General features: G+C 53.2%; 1 protein-coding gene across 1 annotated transcript in view; it reads right to left on the bottom strand.

Moving 5' to 3' along the window:
* The window catches only part of SH3RF3 (SH3 domain containing ring finger 3), a 367,719-nt gene that overhangs the window by 85,975 nt on the left and 256,389 nt on the right, over nucleotides 1-25,355 (bottom strand). Inside the window, exon 4 of the mRNA XM_012440715.2 lies at nucleotides 20,289-20,642. Within this exon, the coding sequence (XP_012296138.2) occupies nucleotides 20,289-20,642 (354 nt within the window). The remainder of the gene's footprint in view (nucleotides 1-20,288; nucleotides 20,643-25,355) is intronic.

The following is a 25,355-nucleotide window of genomic DNA, read 5'->3' as shown; positions in this document are numbered from 1 at the left end:
TCTTAGACGTTCAATTATTATTGTGTTTGTTAAAAAAAAAAAAAAAACCACCTGAATCCTTTCATGCTATGAAACAGCTTATTTTAAAAAAGCATCCCCAGGAACTGGAGATTAATCCCTAAAGAAAACTGGTCCCACGACAGCAGACAGAGCAGCAGGCCAAGGGGACCGGGAGTTATAGGGTGCCCCCCTGCCCGCAAGACCCCAAAGTGCTCCAAGCTTCAAGGGTTTCTTAAGCGAGGAGATGACCTGAGGAAAGGTTAGCATCAGGGGTGCGCTGTGCTCTCCGGGGACAGTAGGGGGCCAAGCGAGGGATCTTGGTGGCACCATGGTCTTGCCAAGGGAATTCCTACATGGAGAATCCTTAGCCCAAGGCTGTGTAGGGCAGTGCTGCCCCCAGGTCCCCATACCACCCAGCTTGCTTGCCCTGCCCCGGCCTTCCCTAGCACAGGGTCCTGTCTTCCTGTTCAGAGGCATTCGATGGCAGAGGGGTGACCTGTGTCCCTCTCAAAGATCTCTCTGAGTCCTAGCCTTGGACCCAGTGCTTGTGGTGTTATTTGGAATAGGGGTCTTTGCAGATATGAGGTAAGGATCCTGATAAAAGATCATCCTTGATTATAGTGGGCCTCAAATCCAGCGATGAGTATCCTTACGAGATAGGGAAGGAGGACAGGGACATGGAGGGGAAGGAAGTCCATGCGAGAAGGGAGCAGAGACAGGAATGATGTGACCACAAGCCAAGGAGTGCTAAGGATGCCGACAGCCACCAGAAGCAGGAGCGAGCCCCAGAACAGACTCCCTTCAGTCTCAGGAGGAACCAAACCTGCCCATACCTTGACTTGGGGCTTCTAGCCCCCAGAGCAGAGAGAGAACAACCTTCTGTTGCTTTCAGCCACCTAGTTTGTGGTACTGGTCTGGCAGCCCCAGACACCCCATCAGAGGTGCCGTCAAGAAGCCTGGAGGATCACATGTAGGCCTGATGAGGGGCAGGATAAGGATCCTGGCAGAAATTGGAGCAGAGGACTGGGCCAGGCTGTGGGTACCTCTGCAGAAGGCAGGTTTGGGGAGTGTGGGGGGCTGCCTGGCTCTGTCTGGGGAAGGTGCATATGTCCCCAGTGTGCATCCTCAGGTGAGCAAAAGGCACTAGAAGCAGAGACCACACAGATGGGAGGGAGAGCCACGGGGAAGGCGCCCCAGGCAGGCAGCCTGCCCTGCACCCAGACTGGCCTCATGCTATCTTCTTAGATTAGGAGCAAGAAGCTTCTTAGCTTTCTCATCACTCACTGACCAGGTCTGGCCTTGCTTAGCTGATAACCTCTGCATGCTGCTGGCCACCTACCTGCCTTTCCCTGGGTGGTCACAGCTCTTTCCGACTAGTGATCATGAGGAGAGCCCGAAACCATGCTACACGGGCAGCATCTACAAAGTCAGAAACCATTTCTTCCTCCTGTTTAAATCCAGTGCACCAGGCAGAATGAGCAGGTGCAACCGAGAGATGCAGTTTCCCTCGTGTCTCTAGGATAACTCCAAGTCTCGAATGACTTCTATTGCAATGCAGACGCTGAGAGAAACCTTTGATTTTCAAAGGCTCCTGAGATAGCCGGGTGTCCAGAGGGCAGCCCCTCTCGGATCTTGCCCCTCAGGCACATGCAGAAGCAGGAAAGGATGAGCGCCAGGAGAACAGGGCTGGAAGGATGCATTCCTTCCCACGGATGGATTCCAGGGTCCTCTGTCTGCTTGGGACACCTGCCCTCTCCATGAAGGCAGATGGGGACCAGGAGGTGTCCCCAATAATGCCAGGATCACTTTCCTTTAAGAGAACTCACCAGAGCTGGCCCGGGTCATGGATCACCATTCACGGAGGTGCAGGTTGGGGCTGGAGGGTGAGTCGGAGGGCAGAGACACCCTTTCCAGAGGGAAAAGGAGAAGCAGCCACCTTATTCTCTACCAGGCCCTCCCTGTCCCAGCCACCTGCACAGAGGAGAGGGTGTCCTGTGCTGCTTTCTCCAGTGTCCACAGGTCTCCTGTGGTCACTGAAGAGAGGTGTGGGCAGGACTTTAGGGTCATTCACTTGCCCATTCAAATAGAGGTTCCAGCACAGGGACAACAGGCTCGACACACTGAGAGTCAATGACCTGGCAGTCAGAACTGGCCCTGGGCCTCCATGGTGAACAGCATGGCCTGTGACTGTGTGAGGCTTGCAATCCAAGTGGCTCAAGCACTGGACACAGACTTCTTTTTTTTTTTTTTAAATGAAGTCTCACTCTGTCACCCAGGCGGGAGTACAGTGGCACGATCTTAACTCACTGCAACCACCACTTCTGGGCTCAAGTGATTCTCCTGCCTCAGCCTCCTCAGTAGCTGGGACTACAGGTGTGCACTACCATGCCTGGCTAATTTTTTTTTTTTTTTTTTGAGACAGACTTTTGCTCTGTTACCCAGGCTGGAATGCAGTGATGCAACCTCTGGCATGGTGGCTCACACCTGTAATCCCAGCACTTTGGGAGTCCAAGATGGGCGGATCATAAGGTCAGGAGTTCGAGACCAGCTTGGCCAATATGGTGAAACCCCATCTCTACTAAAACTACAAAAATTAGCCAGGTGTGATGGCATATGCCTATAATCCCAGCTACTGAGGAAACTGAGGCAGGAGAACTGCTTGAACCCAAGAGGCGGAGGTTGCAGTGAACTGAGATATTTTGTATGTTTAGTAAAGATGAGCTTTCACCATATTGGCCAGGCTAGTTTTGAACTCCTGACCTGAGGTGATCCACCCTCCTCAGCCTTCCAAAGTGCTGAGATTACAGGCATGAGCCACTGTGCCCAGCCTGGACATGTAATTCTAAGCATGCAACAGCCCCAGGAAGTTCAGCATGCATAGGCCCCTTACAAAGGTACCGTGCCTGGTCTGGGCATGGGTAGAGAGGGCTTCAGAAGGCCTGAGGCAGGCTTGTTAGGGAATGTCTTAGTCTGTTTATTGTTGCTCACAACAGAATACCTAAAACTGGGTAATTCATGACAAAAAGGAATTTATTTCTTATAGCTCTGGAGGCTGAGAAGTGCAATGTCACATGGGCACTTCTCGTGACAGCCTTCTTGCTGGTGGGGATTCTGCAGAGCATTGCATGGTGAGGGGGCTGAGCATGCTAGCTCAGGTCCTGCTTCCGCTTCTTTTTTTTTTTTTTTTTTGAGACGGAGTTTCACTCTTGTTACCCAGGCTGGAGTGCAATGGCACGATCTTGGCTCACCACAACCTCCGCCTCCTAGGTTCAGGCAATTCTCCTGCCTCAGCCTCCTGAGTAGCTGGGATTACAGGCATGCGCCACCATGTCCGGCTAATTTTTTGTATTTTTAGTAGAGACGGGGTTTCACCATGTTGACCAGGATGGTCTCGATCTCTTGACCTCAAGATCCACCCGCCTCGGCCTCCCAAAGTGCTGGGATTACAGGCCTGAGCCACCGTGCCCGGCCCACTTCCACTTCTTAGAAAGCCACCAGCCCCGCTCCTGTGAATCCAGGAATCCATGAGTGATTATTCAGCATTGCCCTCATGACCTAATTGCCTTTTAAAGGTCCCACCTCTCAGTGCTGCCCCATGGGCGATTAAATTTCAACATGAGTTTCGTAGGGGATATTTAAGGCACAGCAGGGAGGTGGTGAGGGTGGGTGGTGGGCCTAGAGGAGCCCAGGCCAGCTAAGGCGGGAGGCCAGGTGAAGTGAGGGTTTGGAGGCAGAACGGGGGAATGTCCCCATGGGATGAGGACAGGCTGTGCGGGGCCTCCTGAGAGTGTTCTGCTCTTCACTCTGAGGGCCTGGAGTCCCTGGAAGATAGGCAGGGAGAAGGCAGCCACAGGCCAGGACCCACAGCTTTGCAGGAAACCCATCAGGAAGTGCGAGGGAGCCCAGCCTGCACCGGCAAATGGCAAAGGAGCCAGGAGCGGGTCTGGACGCGCTCAGGGGGCTGTTAGCAGGAACAGCCGCTGCAACAGTAGCACCCATGACCGTTGCACCTGCCCTGTGCAGAGCCTACCATGGCTGGGCCCAGCTCTGAGCACTTCCCCTGGAACAATGCTTTCAACCTGCACAAGCCTGCAGATGGGTATTAGGAAGTCAGGCAGCCTGTGCAGAGGCCATGTGCTTAGCACCACACCGTGGTGTTAGTTCCTTACAGCTGTGAAACAGCCACAGATTCAGGGGCTTACATTCACACAGAAGGTCTTGAAGTCAGATGTCCTAAAATCAAGGTGTGGCAGGGCTGTCTTCCCTCTGGGAGTCTGGAAGAGACTCCATTCCCTGCCTTTGCAGCTTCTAGAGGCTTCCCACATTCCTTGGCCCCCTCCATTTCAAGACCAATGGTGCAGTGTCTTCCTCTCTCTCGCCTCTGCTTCCATCACCGCATCCCTTTCCCTGAGCCCTGACTCTGGCCTCCACCTCCCTCTTGGGAGCGCCTCTGTGACTGTGCTGGCCCAGGTGATCAAGAAGCATCCCCATCTCAGGGTCTTTTCCTGTTTGCCATGTGAGGTGACACATTCTCAGGTTCCGGGATCAGCACATGTTTGGGGGCCATCATTCCCTTCTCCACAAACAAGGCTAGCTCCGAAGGACACTGAGGGAGGAGCCTGGCCTGAGTTTCCAGCCTTGGCCAGATGGAGACGCTGTTGGAGAGACAGGAGAAGAAACCAGAGAGGCCATGGGCTCAGTGCTGGACATGCAGTGTTTAGTGTGCCTGGAGCTGTCTCAGTGTGGAAGAGGAGGCAGTTGATGACACCAACTAGGGGTTCAGAGGGGACTGGCCTGGGCAGCAGATCTGGGGTCATGAGCATATAGCTCACCTATGAGGCAATGCAGCCACGTGACAAAGCCCTTAGCTCCCAGGTGTGTGACCAGTGCATGTGACCGTAGCCGAGACAGCATCTATGAGCCTCCGATCTCTTATTGGGTCCATTGAGGGTCATGGACTTCTGCTCTGACCATGATGGTAACAGGGGCTGGGTTTACCCTTCTGCCTGAAAAAACTGAAAAACCAGATGAAGCCTGATTCAGTGGTTCCCAAGACTATGGAAATCAAGCAATGGAGGACAGAGACCCCAAAACATGAGAAAATGGGGTTGTGGTGACTTGCATCGTCTAGAGAGTTGGAGTACAAAATGAGATCATTCATAAGTCCACAGAATAGGCCCTCAACAAAGGCTCACAATCATCGTCCTGAAGCCAATGAGGTAGAGGATGCAGTGGCCTGGGAGACAGTGAGGAGGGAGGACGCCCTGGCCCTGTCTTCGGGACACCACCCAGAAGAGGGCCCTGAAGAGGGCTGAGATGGGACAGCCCAAGAAACAGAAGGAGGCCCACAGCCTGGGGGAGATGGTGCTTCAGAGGGAATGTCATTGTCCTTTGAGCTGCATGCTGTGGAATGGCCAAGGAGGCCGAGGACCTAGAAGGACCCACCAGTCTTGGGAGTGCTGGCATGCGCAGGTACTTCCTGGGGCGGATGACCATCCCCGCCGGACCACTGGGGGAATTACACCTCTTGATCCCACTCTTGGGACCCAGAGGACTCCAGTGTGCTCCCTACAAGGAAAGCCCTCACTCCTGGCTTGGCCAGTGGACCCACAGACCCCTGGTTTCTGTCCCGATCTGCCATTGTTAGTAACAGAGAAGCCTGTGAACTCAGGTCCTGCAAGGCAGGCCCTCATGACATGCCTATGCTGTGTGGAGGGCTGGTGGGGGCAGGGGTGCTGCTCCAGTGCACAGAGAAAGGAGGGGAATGTGGGGCCAGAGAAATTCTCACACAGTCAGCCCAAGTCCTGGTGATTTGGGCTTGTAGCCAAAGCTGTTCTCCATTTTAGAGGGGGAGAGAGAGGGACAGAAAGACACAGAGAGAGACAGAGAGAGACAGAGAGAGAGAGAGAGAGACAGAGGTAAAGAGACAGAGACAGACTGTAGCCCCAGCAGTTTTCTATTAAGAATGAATCCTAAAATAATCAGACAGACCAGCAGTGGTGGCTCACACCTGTAATCCTAGTACTTTGGGAGGCCAAGTCAGGCAGCTCACTTGAGGTCAGGAGTTCGAAGCCAGCCTGGCCAACATGGTGAAACCTCGTCTCTACTAAAAATACAAAAATTTACAGGGCATGGTAGCGGGCACCTATAATCCCAGTTACTCAGGCGGCTGAGGCAGGAGAATCATTTGAACCTGGGAGGCAAAGATTGCAATGAGCCGAGATCATGCCACTGCACTCCAGCCTGGGCAACACAGACTCCATCTCAAAATAATAATAATAATAATAACAATAATAATCAGACAAGTCAGAATGGAGGTACAGGTGAGGACTTCATAGGAGCACTGTTGATGATATGAGAAACCTGCACTCCTGAAGCAAGCTAAAATGTCCCATGGTGTGGGGTTGGCAGGCTGAGGAGGACACAGAACGCCTCGCTGCTGACAGGCCTGTAGGGCTCTGTAGGGTATGCGGAGTGGAAATCGAAGTGAGAGCCAGGCATATGAAGGCTTATCTAATTTCTGTCAGTGGTGCGTGTATTTTCGTGGTAAAAAAGTCAGGAAACTTACATAACAGACCAGAACTTTGCTCCTTTGGGGTGCTGCCTTTTGGGACAATTTTATTATTTTTTAATCTACATGTTCAAATTTTACATCACTTTAATACCAAGTGACAATTGTTTCCTGAAACATTTCCACAGTGATATGAGAAGAGTAACAGAGTTAGCATTTGAGGTCTGGCTGATAGTGAGCCTGTGTCTTCCTCAAACCCCCATGTGCCATCTTTGTCAGGGGATGCTGGGAGCTGATGAAGGGCAGGGGTGACCCTGCAGCATCAGCTGGGGCTGGGCCGGCTGTTCCATGTGCCCAGGTGCCGGGCACTGTGCTCTGCAGCAGGGGAACAGTGGGCATCTAAGATGACTGGCTCACACTAGTCCCACGGTCATGCTTTTGTTACCATGCCTGCTGTCCTGTTCAGAGCCACGGTGGGGCCACACCGGGAGGGCGGCCTGCCTGGAGCTTGCCCCTGCACTTGGATCTCTGCCTCCCAATGTCCTAGAGCTGCTCAAGCCATATTCCAATGGGAGGGGCCAATGTGTTTGGCCAGGGGAGACCAAGGAGACTGTGTTTTGTGTGCTGGGCAGAGGCAGAAGGCGGGGCTGAGAGTTCACACTGTGCGGAACACACCCATCATGCACCACGGCGGTCGAAGGCTCACCATCCCATCTGTGCCAGCATCCACCGACTCCCCTGGGTGAGTCCAGTGTAAAGCACCCCACATGGCTGGGTGTCAGGAGGTGTGGGAGGGCTCAGCCAAGGCACCTGGGGCATGGACAGTGGGAGCTGGCACAGGGCCCATTCAGGGGTCTGGGGCCTAGGCCACCCTGACACAGGCTGTCCCTGAAGACAGCAGGAGGGAGACACTCTGGCGGCTTCACTGGAATCCTGGCCTTCAGCTGACACTTGATACAGCAAACGCTCCAAGCAAATATGTGGGATTTGACAGCCAGCTATTACTTACAGCTGGAAAGAGCAGCAGAGAGAGAGGTCAGATGTGTGGAAATGCTTTTCCCCAAAGGTCAAGACGAAGAATGTCTACAACTGACACTGGGCTGAGCGTGGCTCCTGTGTGGCCGGCCCTCCTAGCATGGATGTGTGGTGTGGTGCCCGGAGCGAGGGATGTCAAGGGACGTCATGCTGTGTAGGAGGCAATGCCAGGCTGGGAGCAACGCCAGGCTGGACTCTGCCCTCAGGGATACAAAAACTAAAAGTACAAAGAAGTGCGTGGCACTTTGGTTGTGGCTTCCTGATGCTGATGGGGTCAGTCCGTCCTCTGAATCTGGTCTCTGTTGCTATGGATGCAAATGAGCAGCAATTTGCTGTGGCCAAGGTGGGCAGGGCTCAGGGGTCTTCCCACTGACAGGCTCAGCAGTGGGCTACTGTGGGTCATAGGCCCAGCTGTGCAGAATGTGACTCCCAAGAACACGGGGCCTGCTGACAGGGGCAGAGATGAGCAGCCACTGCTAACCCTGGCAGGAACTAATGCAGGGATAGGAGCCTCTCCTTTAAATGACTGTGGTCAGGAACTCCTTTGTAAAGGCACCGGCTTCCACATGACCAGCATCCTGCAAAGCCTGAGCTGCAGCACTGCCTGGATGCGCTTTCAGCCCCCAACCAATGGCTCCTCTCTCCCGAAGTATTCGTAACGAGGTTGAGAGTTGCTGACTGTGACACTGGGGACTTGAGGGCTCCTTGCCTCCAGCTCCAACCATGGGGCTTGGCCCTGGATGCAGGCCTGGCTTCTTCCTAACCACAAGCCACCTCTCTGATGCTGCTTTGATTTTTAATGGCTTAATTTTAATGATTCTAGGCCTTAAGGGATTAGTAAAGACTTGGCAGGAGTGAGGGAGTCAGCCAGTGATAAAAATAAGAAAAGAGAAGGAGCTCCGGGTGCCTTTCAGTAAAAATAATTGGGGACACAGCCCTCAGACAGATGTTCGTCCTATCTCCAAGAGCATCCGATGGAAATCTCTGCTCCAACTTCAAAGCTAAGTGCAGCCCTGTCTGCCATGAAGCCGTGCCCAGTAGCCCATGCCCAGGAAAGGGCTTTGATTATCTTAAAGTAGGTTTGCACCATGGTCTTTTTAATGACTCCATAATGGATATCTGCCAGGATTCAACCTGGGCAAGTGGACACATATGTTTGGAAGGAGCTGGCCGACCATGCAGTGACCATTTCTCTGACTCACTGACCCTACAGAGCAACACTCCAGAAATCCCTCCCTCGGGCAGATGCTCAACGACACAACCTGTGAGCATTTCACCTGAGCCCAGTAGTGCAGGGTTGGCTGACAGGGATACAGGCAGGAGAGGACGGCCTCATCTGATGGAACTTAGCATGAGCAAACAGTAAAGTGACAGTGTGCGCGCTGATGCTGCCTCCTGGGTGCTCGGAACTGCGGGGGTCCTCTACACCAAGGTTGGGGCTGGAGCTCAGCCTGACTGTGCAGTGCCCTGAAGCCAGGCAAGCTCCTCTGCTCCTGCATCTCTCTCCCTATCACAGAGGCTGCACAGGTGAATGGCACACAGCCCTGGAGCTGCTAGTCAGTAAGGATTGGGCTGTCATTTGTGATAGCGATGTGCTTCATCAAATTCCAGCCTGCCCTGGTTGGAAGCCTGGTGTCAGCTCTGGCTGTAGTGCTGTGGCTGCGGTTCCCTGATTCTAAACTGCCAGGTTGTAACCAGACACTAGAGGCTCCTCTGCTGCATTTTAATGGGGCCCCTAAGCAGTGGCTGGGAACCAGGCCATATTAGTTTCCTGTTGGGATTACTAAAAGGGAAAAAAGAGGTTCTGGGGGTTGGTAGGCTGTACGGAGGCTCTGAGTCTCTTTCTTTGACACTATGGAACAGATAAAGACCCCGAGAAGAAACATCTCCTCATTTTAATTTTTAATGTGAGTCCAGAAAATACTATCATCACCCCAAGGAGTGATGAAATAGGCATGCATTATTCATCACTCACTACCACTCCATTACACGGGGTGTAAATCAGACCCTCATGAACTTGCTTCCCAAAGAAAACTCCAGAATAAAACATTTATGGCCTGATTCTTCTGTTTGGTTCTGCAAAGAACAGCATGCAGTTTATATGGCCAGAGTATCCATGTGCCTCTTGATCTCCCTCTCAGGGAGGTCAGAGGCCGGGGAGCCCCAGCGGAGGGGAGGCAGGGGCAGGCGGGGTCTGTCCTGGGAGAGGCAGTGGCCATGCCTTCTGCCTACGGAACTTCCACTGTTCTCAGCTGGTAAGGGGAACTGCTTGCTTGCCACTGAAGATGGAGGACAAAAATCCCCTCCACTGCTGCCCACAGGCTACCTGCCCCAGCAGGAGTTCCAAATTTACTGCTGGATATTTAATTCTCACCCACAGGTTGGATCTGGCCCAGCGTTCTGCTTTTGTGAATAAAGTTTTATTGGCAGCCAGCCACACTCACCATTCAGGGCTGTCTCCAGCTGCTCTGACCCTGCAGGGCGGAGCTGAGTCACTGCGGCAGACACCACCTGGCTGCAAAGTCTAGATTATTTACCATCTGGCTGTTTCCTTTAGAAAGTTTGCTGTTCCTGCTCTAGGTATCTAGGATGAGAAGATAAGCCTCCTCCCCTTTCTGCCCTTGTCTTACTGGGCCAGTAATTGGAACCAAAAAGTGAAAGCTGTGACCAAAAGCTTAACAAGAAATCCCCAAAATATTACTAAAGAGAATGGATCAAAAAAGTGGAATACAGGAGGACAGCATCTACAACACGACTCCAGTTTGGGGAATGAAAATCTCAAAACACCAACGAGAAAGGGGAGGTCTGTTAAGGAAGTTACAGGACCCTTTTCTCACCTACCTAGGGCTTCCCAAGCCTCAGCTAAGAACCGTTCTGTCTTGCCCTGGAGACTTTCTTCCACCACTGAAGAGCCGTGGATGGCCTCCGCTCATTGCCTTCCTCACAGCTGTTGCTCGCCTGGTACCTCTGATGGTAGGAAGGCCGTGGATCTTCCTCCCTATGCGCACCCATCAGGCCAGAGGCTTCTCTGTCCAGCTTTGCACAAAAGGCACAACATTCATCTACATCCAACTGTGCCTCTATTCTGCCTTCAAATAGAAAGTGTCAACTTTGTAGGCAATGGCTGCAGGAGGGGTGGGCTTTGAAAAATCCTTTTGTTTAACTCGAATTCAGTGTCTATCTATCTGTCTTTCTGTCCGAGAGTGCCTGTGCAGGCTGCACGCCAGGCACTGCCTGTACAGAGAGGGAAAGCACCTTCTGCCACAGCGAAGCTCACGGGTTGCTTGAGGGGACAGCAATGGGGGGACGAGGTCCTGAGAGCAAACCCGGTCTGGGCACGAGGGCATGTGAGACCCCATTTTCCTCACCCCGCAACCCCACACTGCATCCAGATAATGCCTGTGGGGAGGTAGGCAGCTTAGCCTGAAACAGGAGGGCAGATGAGCTCTGGCAGAGGGAGGGCGAGGCAGTCACAAGATCGGAGTGGGGAAGGTTCTTAGCTCCTCACAGTCCTCCTGTCCAGGGCCATCAAAGGCCTTTGCATTACAGCCCTGAGGACAGCAACCTCTGCGGCCTGGTTTCCTCCTGCTTTACCTGTGCTGTGAGGCCCTTCCTCCTTTCCACCCTCTGAGGCATGGACTGTGTGTGCTAGTCTCCTGGTGGGCCCCGTGGGGCCTACAGGTGAGCGTTCATGAAAAACCCTCTGTGTCCCTGCAGGATGTGGCTTCAACTTGGGAGCTGCCAGGACAAGGGAGTGGTTCTCCTGTGCTGCCAGCCAGCAAGTACCTACCCAGAGCTCCCGGATGCTTTCCAAATGCCAAGGAGACCCAAGGATCTTCCCGGACTCTGCCCAAAGATGGCCTGGAGGCACAGCAGAAAGGCGTGGATCTGGTTCCTAGCTTATCATAGCAGCAAGAGAAATGCTGCCAGCACCCTGCACTGTGATTGGCAAGCTTTGCAATCAACAAAAATCATCAGGATGCCGGGTCACAGGCAGCCACGGTGTCCTCTGTCCCCACTAAAAGGCCAGGTTTGGTAAGTCATGGAGGTACAGCTATTTCCAGATTTATAGAAGAAAGTTTTCTTGTATAAGATTCCACAATAAGATTTTTTCTTTTTTTAAATTCATCCCAGGTTCACTTGGTACTTTTTGTTTTGCCTCTTTGTAAGGCATGTAATTAAATTCTTAACTTTCTGAAAATGCTAAAAATAAGCCCAGGTGCTCCACTATGCAGGCAGCTCGTGCTCTGCAGGTGAGAGCTGGAGCCGGAGCCGGAGGCTGCACAGCCTATAAGCAGTAAGTCTGGGGGCCACCAGGCCTGGGGCAGCAAGGTCCTGCTTCAGTTCCTTCAGCTTTTCCCCAGCACTTCCTCCTGCTTGAAGCATCCGTCTGTCTGTCCTGTGGCAGAGATAAGACCCAGCCAACACAGGGAGCTGTTTGGGAGACAAACAGCAGGTGGTGATGCATTTTAAAGATGCCCAGAAGCTTCCAGAAGGAACTCTCCTCATTTACTTCTCAGGCACGAAGACACTTGAGAAATGTTCTCTTTTGATGTTCTCCTTGCTGAATTTCAAACATTTCCACTTCCATTGATTTTAAAGGGCATTTTCCTAATCGTCAAGCATTGCTTATTCGGAAGTCATTTGTAAGCCATGGTGCTCTCCAGAGCGGAAAAGCTGGCAGGGGCCGATGAAGGTGCTGGTCCTGGCTGGTCGGTGAGTCAGCCTGCATCTAACCACGCTCTGGAGCCAACAAGAGTCCCTGCCCAGAGGCAGGACACTGACGGGCAGTATTAGTGGGTGCCACATGGCAGTGCAAGCACAACCCTCAGAGACACACTGGCCTTACTTTAGAAAGTTGTCAGCTCTTCCTTTGAAGCTTCCCAACTTCTGAGCTCAGAAATGCAAACTTGCCGGGCTGCAGGGAAGTGGCGCCTGGGGAAGGTTCTCCCCCTCAAGGCCCTGCTGGACTCCAAGTGACCACCCCCTCAACAGGGCGGGGCTGTAGGACTGGCTTCAACCACTGAAATGTGAGTGAGTAGAGGTTTCTACTCTACTCACTCACGTGAGTAGAAGCCTCTGAACTGGCTGCCTCATTTCTGCCCCTGCCATAGTCCTGGAGACATTCTACACTGGGAGTCCGCAGGCATTTTCTGTAATGGGCTCAGTAATGAACATTTCAGGATGTGTGGGTCTTACGATCTCTGTCACAACTCCTCCATATCTCTGTTATGGCCTAAAAACAGCTGCGGATGATATACAAATGGGCATGTGTGGCCTTGTTCCAGCGAAGCTTTCATTTACCAAAACAGGCAGTGGCTGGACTTAGCCTGTGGGCATTTGCTGGTGTCCCGGGTAAGGATGGTGGAGCTGAGCCCTCTTCTGCCTCACAGTGCGAGTGAGAAGCAAGCATCCGCACTTGGCGCCTCCGAGAGCGTGGGCTCCTTATTACATGACGTGACCACTCTCAGTGACAGGCCCATGCACTCCAGAGCTGACGGCCCATCGAGGGTCCTCAGGCACTTGCTTGATTTTGTACTTGATTTAAAAGGAAATTTTTCTAAAACGTAGGCGATCATTTTCCAATTTGATCCAATAGCCTCAAAAGCAAATGTGTCATAGTGGAGTTGGCCTGAATGGCCTCTTTTCCTCTCTTCTGATTATCTTCCCTCCCCCAGCAAAGCGCTGACATGTGAGTGATAACTCCGTTATGCCCAAAGCACCAACTGAGCCTCTGGCCTCTCCCAGTGTCAGGGGAAGAATCCCTAGGGGTGCAAACAGGAGCAGGATGGGCCATCTGAGGCTCAGCCAGCCACATGTCCTGGACACCTTCAGCCACAGCCCCACAGCTGTGTCCTCTCCCCAGCCATCGATGTGTAGCCAGGCCCATGTGGGTTGGGGAAGGCCACACAACCCCTCAAGTGCCACGCTGTTTTATATGCAAGACTGTCCAGTGAACAGTGCTGCTGGTGCTGTCTTGTGGCCCACCCGAGAAGGAAGCTAGTGTGTGTGAGCCCCACCTGTGAGCCAGTGGCACCCAGCTCCTGCCTTGAAGGACCTAGAAGCCCAGGGAGGAAGCGGGGAGGACCATACACACAAATAATGTTCCATCATGGGCACATGGGAAGTGTGCAGGCAAATAGAGAGTGGGGGAGTTGATTTGGTGGTGGAATGATGATGGGGCCACAGAAAGCTGCCGAAGGGAGGTGAACATGTCAGGTGGCCAGGAAGGGTGAGCAGGAGCCTTCTGCACAGGCATGTGTCTGTGTGTTGCCTCGCGGGTAGAATGCTATGCTGGGGGCAGCAAAAGGGTAAGGTAGGAAGAGATTATGGGCCGGGGCTACAGCAGCGTGGGGCGCAGGCAGCAGATCCACACAGGCACATGGGAGTGGACAGTGCTGCTGGGAGCTGGACAAGCAACCAATGGCCAGTCTGAAGGCTCCGCAGAACCTTACAAGGAACTCAGGAGGGAACTCAGGGGCAGGGAGTCAGTACTGGGGAAGACATAGGGTGTTAGTTCAGGGCACCTAAGGACAGTGGTGACTCCTTGAGGAACAGATGGAGTACAGAAGGGGAAGCGGGATTGGAGAAACAGGGGTGTCACGGTTGCTCCTGGCACAACGCTGAAGTCGCGGCATCTCTCCAGGAAGCCAGCAGGTAGTTGGAGAAGAGAATCTGTAGTTTGGGAGAGCTGCCGGCAGGCAGATTATAGGCACGTTGGCTGGGGTTCAGGAGAGGGCGAGCCCTCACGGGTGAGTGTGCCCAGGATAGGAAGAGAAGGCAGGGGGCATTGGCATTTGTATAGATGTAGGGGCTAGAAAGAGGGTCCGGTGGAAGGGACCGGGACAGGATTCCACTGGAGAGAAGAGTCACAGATCAAAGTGGACGGGCTCAGGAAGGGCTGCTGTCCACAGTGTCAGGTGCTGCCAAGAGGTCGAGAAGGCAGACAAAGAAGGAAGATGCTGGACAGGGCATTGGCAACTGTGGCTGGGTCAGTTTCAGCAGCAGGGGTGATGGGCAAGATCAGACTGCAGAGAGTCAAGGATATCCAGGGGAACGAGGAAGCAGCAGGTCAATGAGAATGAGACCTTCTGCAGAGGTGCTGAGGGGGCATGCAGTGGGAGAAGGGTCAGCTCTGCTTGGCCGCCAGCCTGGGCTGCACCACATCTGCACAGCCCCTGTGTCCCTGTGGCAGCTGCCAGAAGGGGCCCAGCCGTCAGTCCCAGCAGCTCCTCGGCCACCTTGACTAGTGGCAGGCCTAGGCCTGGCTGCAAAGTCTAGATTATTAATTATCTGGCTGTTTCCTTTAGAGAGTTTGCTGCCCCTGCTCTAGGTATCTATGATGAGAAATGAACCTTTCTGTCCTTCTAGGCAGAAAGCTTCCATCTAGGCCCCACTCCCCGAACCTTCTGTCCCCTGTCCCTGTCCCTTTCCCTGTCCCTGCCCCTGCAGAGTGGCCGCTGAGACTCTCAGTCTTCAGCCTGTAGCAGTTCCCACATGGCTACTTGGAGCCCAGGGTCAGCCTGTTCTGACTGCACCTTCCTTCCGGCCAGGCCTCGAGCTCTCTCTTCTGTTTCTTATCACAGCCCTGCCTTTTCAGCATCCTCATCAACAAAGCCTCAACCTAAAGCCCTTTCCTGCAAAGAGCTGGACAGTGGGTATTTCAGGCTGTGTGGGTATCAGGGTCTCTGACACTTTTCTTCTCCTTCCTTCACTTCTTCCCCTCCTTCCCGTCCAGCATTGGTTTTGGCCATACCCACTCCTTCCCCACCAACAGCTTTCAAAAGCCTCCAGGACCCAGCACAGCACCAAGCCAAAGATGGGCTCTTGGAGCAGAGAGCAGTGAGTAGAGATGTGCCGGGAGCCTGGCGTCTTGGGCTGGTGATTCATTCTCTGACTCCCTGAGCAGCAGAAAGAGCCACCACAGCCAACACTCAAGGCACACCCACCAAGGAGAGCAGCCTGCACCCCCTTGCTCCACCCTCACAGCAACCATGAGTGGAGCCACAGCTTGGCTCCATTTAATAGACAGGAAGCGGAGTCTCTGGAAGAGGTCAGGCAGCTTTCCCAAGGTTGCAGGTACAAGGATGAGTGCTCAACCTGGCCATCTGCCTCTGGAGGCTGGCTCTCAACTGCAGGGCTCCAAGAGGTTCAGCAACTCTCCTGAGGTGACACAGCTAGAGAGAGGGAGCCCCACCTCCACCCCAGCGCCCTGTCCTGTGCTGCACGAAGCCTGGCCTCAGCCTAAAAGAAAAGCAAAGCAGAGGTACTTTAAGGAGCACCGCAGGGACCCGCTGGCATTCTCTTGCATGTCTCCTTTGGCCTGAGGTCAGCCCTGTGCATTTTACAGAGCAAACTGGAAAGTTAAGTGATATCTGCGTCCTGACAGCACTCCTGACAGCTAGAGCCGGACCCTGGAAGGGTAGCAAGGGCTGGCATGGAAACACAGCCCCGAGACATCACCACCACTGCGGGGGCCTCGGTTTCCTCATCTCCAAAGAGAAAATAATGAACAACTGGCTCCCCGTGCAGCGAGGTGGACCATGCAGCCAGGGAAGCTGAGAAGTGATGCAGGCCAGGACAGAGGAGATGAAACAGCAGAGGAAGCCGAAGGAGAGACGGGACGGGCAAAGCACAGATGCAGCCCCTGACAGCCACAGGGAGGAGGCCAGCCTCAGCCGGCACAGGGCTCTCAGGCTGTGCCCCCAGGCTGTATGGTGCTCAGGCCCTCTGAGAAGCAGGGAGGTGTCCTCTGTGCTTCAGACTCATTTCTATAGAAACCACAGCCCCATGCTTCCTTTCTATTTTAAGACAACACCAGAGAAAGAGCAAAACCCAGTCTATTACAGGGAGAGCCCCTTAATTCAGCCAGCAGAGGGGATTCCTCATCCACATCCCACTCACCTCCCTGACTGTGGATCAACTGCAGTCAATGCGTTGGACAGCACCGTGCCCAAAGAAGCGGCCCGTCTCCACTCCAGCCAGCTACTTTTCCAGAGCAGATGCCTGCTGTTTGCACCTTTCTACAGAACCCAGCGAAATGTTCAATGAGGGATTCAATAACTGTCAGGGACCATACCACGCTCACCTCAAAAGTAAACGTACTGGGACACACACCCCACGATCTGTAATCTTTTGTTTCTTATGGCCCAGAAGTCCTGGTCCAGATGACCAGCCTCATCCACTTCACCAGCCTGTCTTCCCCTACAGCCTCAGTCCCCATCTGGTCAGTCAAGATGTTCTTTATCACAGCCTGAATGGAAACGCTGGGTCCCGAGGGGACTGTGGGAGCAGGGGACTGGCTGCTACAGTGGCCCTTGCTAGGGTCAGCACTGCCCCATGCTATGGGCACCAAGGAGCCTGGGGCTGCAGGCCTTCCTGCTCTGCCCACTCCGCATTTCCCACGATGGCACTGCCTCCATCTGTGATGAGTGCATACACACGGCAATGCTGAACTTCTCCAGACCAACGATCAAAGCTGAAGTGCCACCCACTAACCACAGAATCCTGGGCCTGGGCTCCCTCTCCCCAGGCGTGGCCAACATGGTAGGGAAGAGTATCCCTGCAGCACTGTGGCCACAGCGGGACCTGAGTCTGGCTCGCCTTGGCTGCTGTGGGCCAGTCCTCGGGTCAGGCACTTCCCAGTCAGATGCACATGGCCAGCAAGGTGGTAGGAACCAGGAAGGCAGTGCAGAGCAGGGGCAGACCGGGAAGGCTTGGTCTCTGGGCACATCCAGACCACAGCAGCACACTGGAGCCTGCAGGGGCAGCACGCACAGCTCACACCTACACCAGGCGCCCCTTCTATCTCCTGGGAGCTCGATTACATCAGAACAGGGAGACAGGCAGCAACTGCTTTATTTGACCTCTTGCCCTTTGAAGTGACCCAAACTAAAGTTGATAGCCTGGCCGTGACTTTCGCTTCAAGTTGAACTGCTGGAAAATGGATCCCAGGATTCTAGTCTCACCAATCCCTAATTCCAGTCCTTGTGGAGCCAGGTAGTACACAAATTAATAGAAATATCTGTTCCCTTCCTGCCCCAGTAGACATCAGACTGCAGTGGGCTTAGAAAGGTTCCCTCTGTTTGTTTTAACACAGACTCCATGGCAGCAGGAGGGGCTGGTGCAGGTGAGGATGAGGGAAGGAGAGGAAACCAGATCCTGTACCTGCGTATGCTGAGCCCACATCTCAGGGGCCTGCAGGAAAGTGGTGGAGAAGATGCTCCTGGCCCTCTTGGGACGCAGCAGCAGCTTTGCAAAGTCCATGGGCCCTCCTGGGCTCCTTTTTCAGAACTCCAGGGAACACTAAGGGCAGCTTTGGACATATTACCCACAAATTACTGGACACAGAGGCCAGACACTTGTGAGGGTGGGCACTGGCCTGGCGATTCCAGGGCCACCTCTGACTGGTGATCAGGAAGAAGGCCCCTCCCTCTGGTTGATGGGAGTCCTTGACTGCAGTGAGAGTGGCCTTTGCTCTTCCAGGAGGAAGGAGACAAAAGACCTACCCAGTGGTACGCAAGGGCCAGGCCACTGCTCCTCATTCCTTTTCTTAGGGGCACCCCTCAAACCTGCTACAACTTCCCTTTGAGCCAAATTTGTTTCAGAACACAAATTTCAACTGTTCATATCACCAGCGGCTGCTCAGGTTGCCAAGTAGGGACCCCAGCTCTGGGCCAGAGTTATCACATCTTGTTATTGGTGACAAACGGGGTGAGCTTCCCTGAGTCTTAGTACCACCATGACAACCCTGCCCTCTGTCCAGGATGTTTGAGCAAAGAACAAGTAAGACCATTCCAAGAGCCACTGCTTGTGACTTTACCCCTGAGATGTGCACACACGTGGGAAGCACAGTCATGCTGGCCCACCACTGAGTCACCATGCCCCTCCCAGGAACTTACAAACAGGAGGTGCTCACGAAGACTTTAGCCCAAGGTCAAGAGTGGAGTTAGGGTTGGGACCAAGATTGTACTTTTCCCCTTACAGAAAAGGCACCACCAGCCCCAATGACTGTTCTTTGGGGGAATATGGCTCCCAGGCACAGGCTATGGGAGCTTCCAGGCAGTAGGGTAACCATGGGGGCAGATGACTGCCACGGTTACAGCTCCAGACACTATAGCACCAATTCAGACCTCAGCCTCAGCTGCCGATGAGAGCTAGCATTTGTGTGTGTGTGCACATGTGTGTGCAAGTGTGTATGCACATATAAATGTCTACTGTGTGCACATGTGTATGTGTGAGTGTGTAGTAGAAGGGATGCATAAATTCATGTGTGTGCGTGTGTACACAGGTGTATATGTGTATACATATTTGTATGTGCATGTATATGTGCAAGTGTGCACCTGGAGGGGTGTGTAAATGCACAATGCACACATATGTATGTATGTGCACATGTATATGTGTGGGTGTGCATGGAGGGGTGCATGTAAGTGCATGTGTGCACAGGTGTATATGTGTATGCATATGTGTGTGCATGTGTATATGTGTAGGTGAGCATGTAGACGGCAGTGTATGTATGCAGGTGCATGTAGGTGTGTGGGTATATGTGCGTGCCATGTGTATGTGTGAGTGCACATGTGCATGGGAGTACACACAGGTGGGTGTGCATGTGCTCAAGTGTACATGTAGTTTGTGCATGTATGTGTGTGTCAGGGGCATTTCTAGGCTGATATGGTGGCACATCTAGATCAAATGGCCTTTCTCCAGAAGCTCAGCAATTTTTAAGACAATTCTCTGTGTAAAGTTGTCTGAGTTCATTGTAACTTTGAACAAGACAGTTCTTCCCAGCCAGTTGCTTTCTGGTGTCTGCCCCTGGTTTCCCCACAGACCAGTGCCCTTGCTCTGAGGCATGTTCAGGGCAGCCAGAAGGACTCGATGGAATATGAAGTGTGGAGGGCTGCCCTGCCAGCACTCAGAGAGCCCCTTCCACCTCCTGCTGCAGCCTCTGCATTCATGTAAAGGAAACTTGCCTAACTCCTGCCCTGTGCATGCCACTGTGAGGGGTCTTGTCAGAGCTACAGACAATTACTTACTAAATATTAGTTATTTTAAAATTTTTTAATTATTGATTGACTGATTGGTTGCTTGTAGAGATGGGGTCTTGCCCAAGCTGGTCCTGAACTCTTGGCCTCAAGCAGTCCTCCTGCCTTGGCCTCCCAAAGCACCGGGATTATAGGCATGAGTCACTGTGCCCAGCCTTTAAATGTTTTGCTTTGGTTACTTCGATTTACAAAGAAACTAGCGGAAATGGAGTCTAGAAATAGAAAGTATCTGCAGAAACAATAGTAACAAAAGAAGTACTCAACAATGTAGTTTGTTCTGGTTCTGAGCTCTGGCTCTTTCTTTCTCCTGAAAGAGAAATAGCAAAATTGCAGAGATGCTAAAAATGTGCTAGCACTAAGCCAAGACTCTTCCAGGACATAATCAGACATTCAAAAGCCAACTGAGATGGGAAGAACCTTCTCACAAGGTGGGCGAGTGTAACTCAGACATTCCCTGGACCGCTGAGAACCAGCTCACACACCACTAGGCCATCTTCTGAACCGAGGAGGGCACACTCACCATTCTCCATGCATCAGGGAGGTCCCCAATGCCAGGCAGAAAGGGGCAAACCCTGCTCAACCCCAAAGGGCAGTTCTGGGGTGGCCTCGATGCTAGTTGAGGAACAGGGGCCGCTGATCACGGAGCTGAGGATAGAACCCAGAGAACCCAGGGATGCCTGCCCTGGACTGCGGGATGTTACCTGGGTGGGAGCAGTGCATGACAGATGAGCAACATCTCCAATCCTGGCTGCGGCTCGCGGATCGCTGGAGCTGATCAACACTGGAGCGCTAATTTCCATGGAATGCCTGTGGCTGGCAGCCTGGGAGGATCTGTGCGTCACACTGAGCGCGGTGAAGGAGTGGCGTTTTTTGGTGTTCTTCTTGCCATCCACACGCCGCTGAAAGGCACTGACCGCCCCCGCACTGCTTAAAGTGGGACTTGGGGCCATGCTGGCCACAGCGCCGGAGTCAGAGGGCAGGGAGGCATTGCAGCCAGACGCAGCAGCTGGGCACGGCTTGTCCATCTCAATGAGCTGCTTGGCGGAGTCGTTGAGCTGAGTGAGAAAGGGGAGAGGGGAGGCTTCATGAAATCATGGTCACATGGCACACCAGCCCTCTGCACTCTCCAGGCCACCTTCCCATTCACAAACTGGCAACGTGCTCAAATCGGTCAGACTGCAGGAAAAACACAGCAGAGGCTGGTGGGCAGCATAGGTTTTATTGAAAAGCTTTCTAGGCAGCTCAAAAACCCCAGGAGCCATGACGGAGAGTGCACGCTCATAGAGAGGAGAGAATTTTCCGTGGGCCACTACCTTGTCACCCCAATCTTTCAACTGCTGGCCATTTCTGGGGAGCGAGGTGCAGCCCTGCAGACAGTGAGGGACTAGAGGCAAGAGGGGAAGGAAGCCCCGCCTCAGAAGATGTGGGCTGGCCCTGCAGGCTCCACGACAGCAGGTTCCCAGCCTGCCTTGAGCACTGTGGGTTTCTGGAGGAGATTTTGAGGCATGTGACCGGAATGCACTTTCTAATGTTTGGTGACCGGCCGTGGCAGGGGAGTCTGCTCTGGTCAGCATGAACCATGGAAGCTCTTTTCAGTAACTGCTTCCACTCAGGCTGTCAAGCCCCAGAAGCTGGCCTGAGTTTGTCCCAGGAGGTGTCAATAATCTGTCACCTTGAGTGATTCAGTGAGGTCTCAGGACATGACTCTTTCCCACATCTCCCGCTTGTTCTACAAAATAGCAGCTATTTTTTGCAGGGAAGAGTTTGACGAAAGTCTGATCCTGGGTGGTGCTTATCAGGAAAGGTGGCATGAAGGTTCAAATCCATGAGCAACCAGGGAATAAACCCTCCTGGCCGGCCAAGCCACATTCTTCTTCTCAGGGCTGTAGCATTGCCTGGAGGGGCTGGGAGGGGTAGCCTGGGCACACCCACTGGAGCAAGGTCTGTGAATTACGCAGTCTGGGGATGTACCAGCTGTGAGAAGAGGCTCCCTGGGCTGTTGCGGGGTCTGGCGGGGCAGAGATTAGGTCAATTCACCATCTGTGAATGACAGTGTCCCCTGACCCTATACCTGGAGGAAGTTTCCCACTCAGGTGCCCAGTGGAGCCCCTTCCTTCTTAGGCTGTACTTGGCTCAGCCTAAGTGCAAACCTATAGGGGGAACTGGCAGTGATTTGAAAGAATAAAGCAGAGGGAACTCTTTACTGTGTACACAGAGATGGCTGGGAAGAAAATAGGATGCCAGAATCAGCATGGGAGGATTGCTACAAGCTAGGTTAAACAAATGCCATCAGGCTGGGTAAATGCCTGTGAGCTTCCACTCTTTCTCCCTCACCTTTTCAGAAGTAGCAGAAGAAACTGAGTAAATGCCAGCTGCCCTCTGGGCAGACCTCCCTGGAGAAGCACAGAGCTCAGGGCAGGAGGAAGCGGGAGCCATCTCTTTGAGTTTTCTCCTCACCAAGCAGAAACTGAGCAGGGTGGGGTGGCTGTGTGCAGAGCTGGCACATTCTGTCTTCCAGGGTACTGTTTTGGGTTTGGAGTGCACAAAGTCTCTGCAGCAAGCACGACTGGGTTCTGTGCTGTAGGGCACCACAGTGGCACCTAGGCCAGTGGCCGAAGGTCTTTCCAGAAACTGCAGGCAGGCCACTGGGGGGCAGTTCGAAGCCTTCACGGGAAAAACGGAACTCAGCAGTGGTTGGTAAGGACTTACAGGATTCAGAAGGGAAGAGGAGAGAGGCAGTGAGTCAGTGAAATCCATACAAGTGGGAAGACCACAGCAGGCAAGTGAAGGTCCATATGAGTCACTGTGGAAGTGCGGGCCACAGCCGGCGGGGGGGTGCAGAGCCACAGCCACGGTGTACACTTGGCATATAAGATACAGGCTAAGCCCTTGCATGAGAGGCCAGCAGGTGCCAGGAAGGGCCCGTCCCCCACACCCACCAGGAGTCGAGTCTGACACAGCCTAGTCTAGGAGATTCCCTTCAATGCTGTGAATCAGTAAAGGGAAACACCAGGTCTCACTCAGCTACAGAACTAGCATTTACAGCTGGTAGCACCTTGATGAGTTAAAAAAACAAAACCAAAAAACCCAGAAGCCCTGCTGAGTTTAAGTGGCATGAGAAAGGGTTGCTCCATCACAGGGCTGCTCTGGGCAGGACAAGCAGATCACAGGAGCAGGGTGGCTGCAGGTTCCAGCTGCCTTCAGCTGCCTTCAACTCGGCCCAGGCCCATGGCTGTCAGCATTTCCACTACAAATACCTGCCTTTCAGAGGGAGGTTATGAAAAACCTCACTCTGGGCTCCAACATGTGTGATCTAAATCCAGGATTATTTCCTTTGAAATGTTTCCTCCAACCAGGCTCAGCTGTTTTGCTCTATTTTATGGCCGTATTCATTTGCTTCCTCCTAAGTGCTACTCAGAGAACAAACCAGTGCCTGTCCCCTCCCACAGCCCTCCATCGGGCTCTCCAAATACCTGGGAACCAACTTCCTTCTTCGACCCCAGTGTTCTCTGCCCACTTCACAGGGTCTAGAGAAAGACAGAGCAGCAGCACACAGTGAGCGCGGCCCTCCATTCATCTCACCCACTGGCATTGGAGCACTTTCTAAACACACCTGCCATGCACCTGCACTTGGGACATCATTACACAGCAATCATGGCAGCAATAATGCTGGAGGCTGGGCTCAAATGATTCCCTTCTCCCCAAAGGAACAGGCCTGGAGTGTTTCACTTAGTCTCCCTGGGACTCTGTTGAGTTGGTACTGAAAATTCTGTTTTCAAAATCAGGAAATCCAAGCACCAACAGGTTGTTGTATGCATGTCCAGAAGAGATGGGGCCCTGATCTAAATGTCAGTGTGGATTTCCAGGCTCCCTATTCCCATCAGGGGCCATGCAGCCAGCAGCATGGTGCCTAGTCCCTCGGCAGTGCCGCGGGTCACTAAGCACTGCACAGCCACCAGCACATGTCCCCAAGAGGCTGCTCACAACTGACTTCACTGCACCCCCTTCACAGTGTTGGGGAGGCAGCATGCATCCCTCATGCCTTAGCAACCCCAGCCCAAGGCAGGTGCTGAAAGTGAAGGCAAAAAGCTTCCACCAAGATAGGCAGCTTCAAGAGACAGCGGGAGAAGTGAGAGCTCCTGCCTCTAAGACGAAAGTCCTCGATGCTTCATCCAAAGCTTCCACGTCCCCAGCATCCCTGCCCCAGCCAGGCAGGCAAGCCGCTGCCGAGGGGCCTCCTGGGAAGAGGAGCAGTTAGGCTGTATCCTGTTGACTCGTCTCTGCTTCTGCGCTAAGGAGCTTTGCCTTCTGCAGTCTTCATTCCGAAAGTCCAGAGTGGACTATCCCAGAGGGCCTCAACACGCAGATGCATCTCTACACGCCTGAGACTGAGGGGCCATTTTCCACCCACCGCTGGGGACTGGGCTTGTCAGACTCACACAGGAGTGCAAGTAGTGCACACTTCGGCCCACAGAGTCCAAGGTACTGTTACAGATCTGTGACTTGATCCTGGGGCAAAACTCACCATCTGGAGAAGTTGTCATTGTCTTCCCATCAAGCTCCAATTAGCCACATCACAAAGCGGGGCCTGGATCTGGCACTGGTGCCATCCCAATCAGAAGGCCCCTCATTGGCCGCACACGTCCTTGTGGGCCCATGTTTGGTGCAGACTTGTCTCACGCACAGGCTTCCATGCTGCAGAGAAACCAGACGGCTCTGGCCTCCCATGTGGATTCAGCCTGAGGATGCACCCCTTCCCATCGAGGTGCCATCTAGAAAGAAAAGGACTCCAGTGGCTCCATCGGCGTGTAGGGTCAGCTCGTTTGTTTATCAGGTGGATGTCCCCCTCCTATATAGATGTGCACACACATAACCAATGCACCCAATACTTACACTTTACCCATTTTTTTAATGCAAAGAGAACACATTTTCAACTTCCACACAAAATGAAAACAAAATGATAGCATCAATATTTTAAATGTCTTGGTGACTTTATTCATCATGAGGACTGCTTCTGGTACCTGGGGAGGTGTGTGCCCATCCCAGGGTCTGCCCTGTTCTGGGGCCCCTCTGCAGGGGCCACCCCCTAGCCTGATGCTCCTGGGAACATGGAACTGGATGGGGTGGGGAATTACCTCAGGCGGGCAGTGTAGTCTTGTCCATGGGACAATAAAGGTTGAGCCAGGGCTCATCACCCCACAGGGGGCCTCACTCACCACTCTATGGCCTCTGTGACCTCGAGTGGCTGCCTCCTGGTTCAGTAAAGCCCCTTCCAACACTTTGTCTCCCCAGCTTTCTTAGGTTAGATGTGATTTTCTTCCACAACCTCTTTCCAACCACAGTATTGTCTAGAAAGGTAAGAAGAACTGAAGAGTTTCTTCCATCCATCCTTTAAACAGTTCTATGTATGGGCTCTTGGCTTAGAGCACACCATAGCCTTGTGGCTGCGTCCGGGGGTGGGGCTGGGTTGAATAGAGAAGGCTCTCTCCCCATAGCTCCTGGAGCCACGAGTCTCCTGTCTCTGCTGGGGAAGTGCAACCAGCCCAGGGGTTTTAGCGCTGGGTCCAGGACGGTGCCAGAGTACAGTTACCCCAAATCCCTGGGTCTGATTGATGAGACTTTAAACTGAATGCCAAGGGGACTTTTTTTAAAGGATTGGCAAGCCAGTCACGAGGGAGGACAACAGCTGTAACATGAAAGGAAGAGCAGTGGTGTGGGAGGGGCCCAGCTTCACAAGAAAAACAGCGCAAAGGAGCTGTGCCCCTTGG

Source organism: Aotus nancymaae, unplaced genomic scaffold (assembly GCF_030222135.1).
Source record: "Aotus nancymaae isolate 86718 unplaced genomic scaffold, 86718_ANA_hifiasm-v0.15.2.pri h1tg000155l, whole genome shotgun sequence".
Lineage (NCBI taxonomy): Eukaryota > Metazoa > Chordata > Mammalia > Primates > Aotidae > Aotus > Aotus nancymaae.
This window is presented reverse-complemented; position numbering and strand designations above follow the sequence as displayed.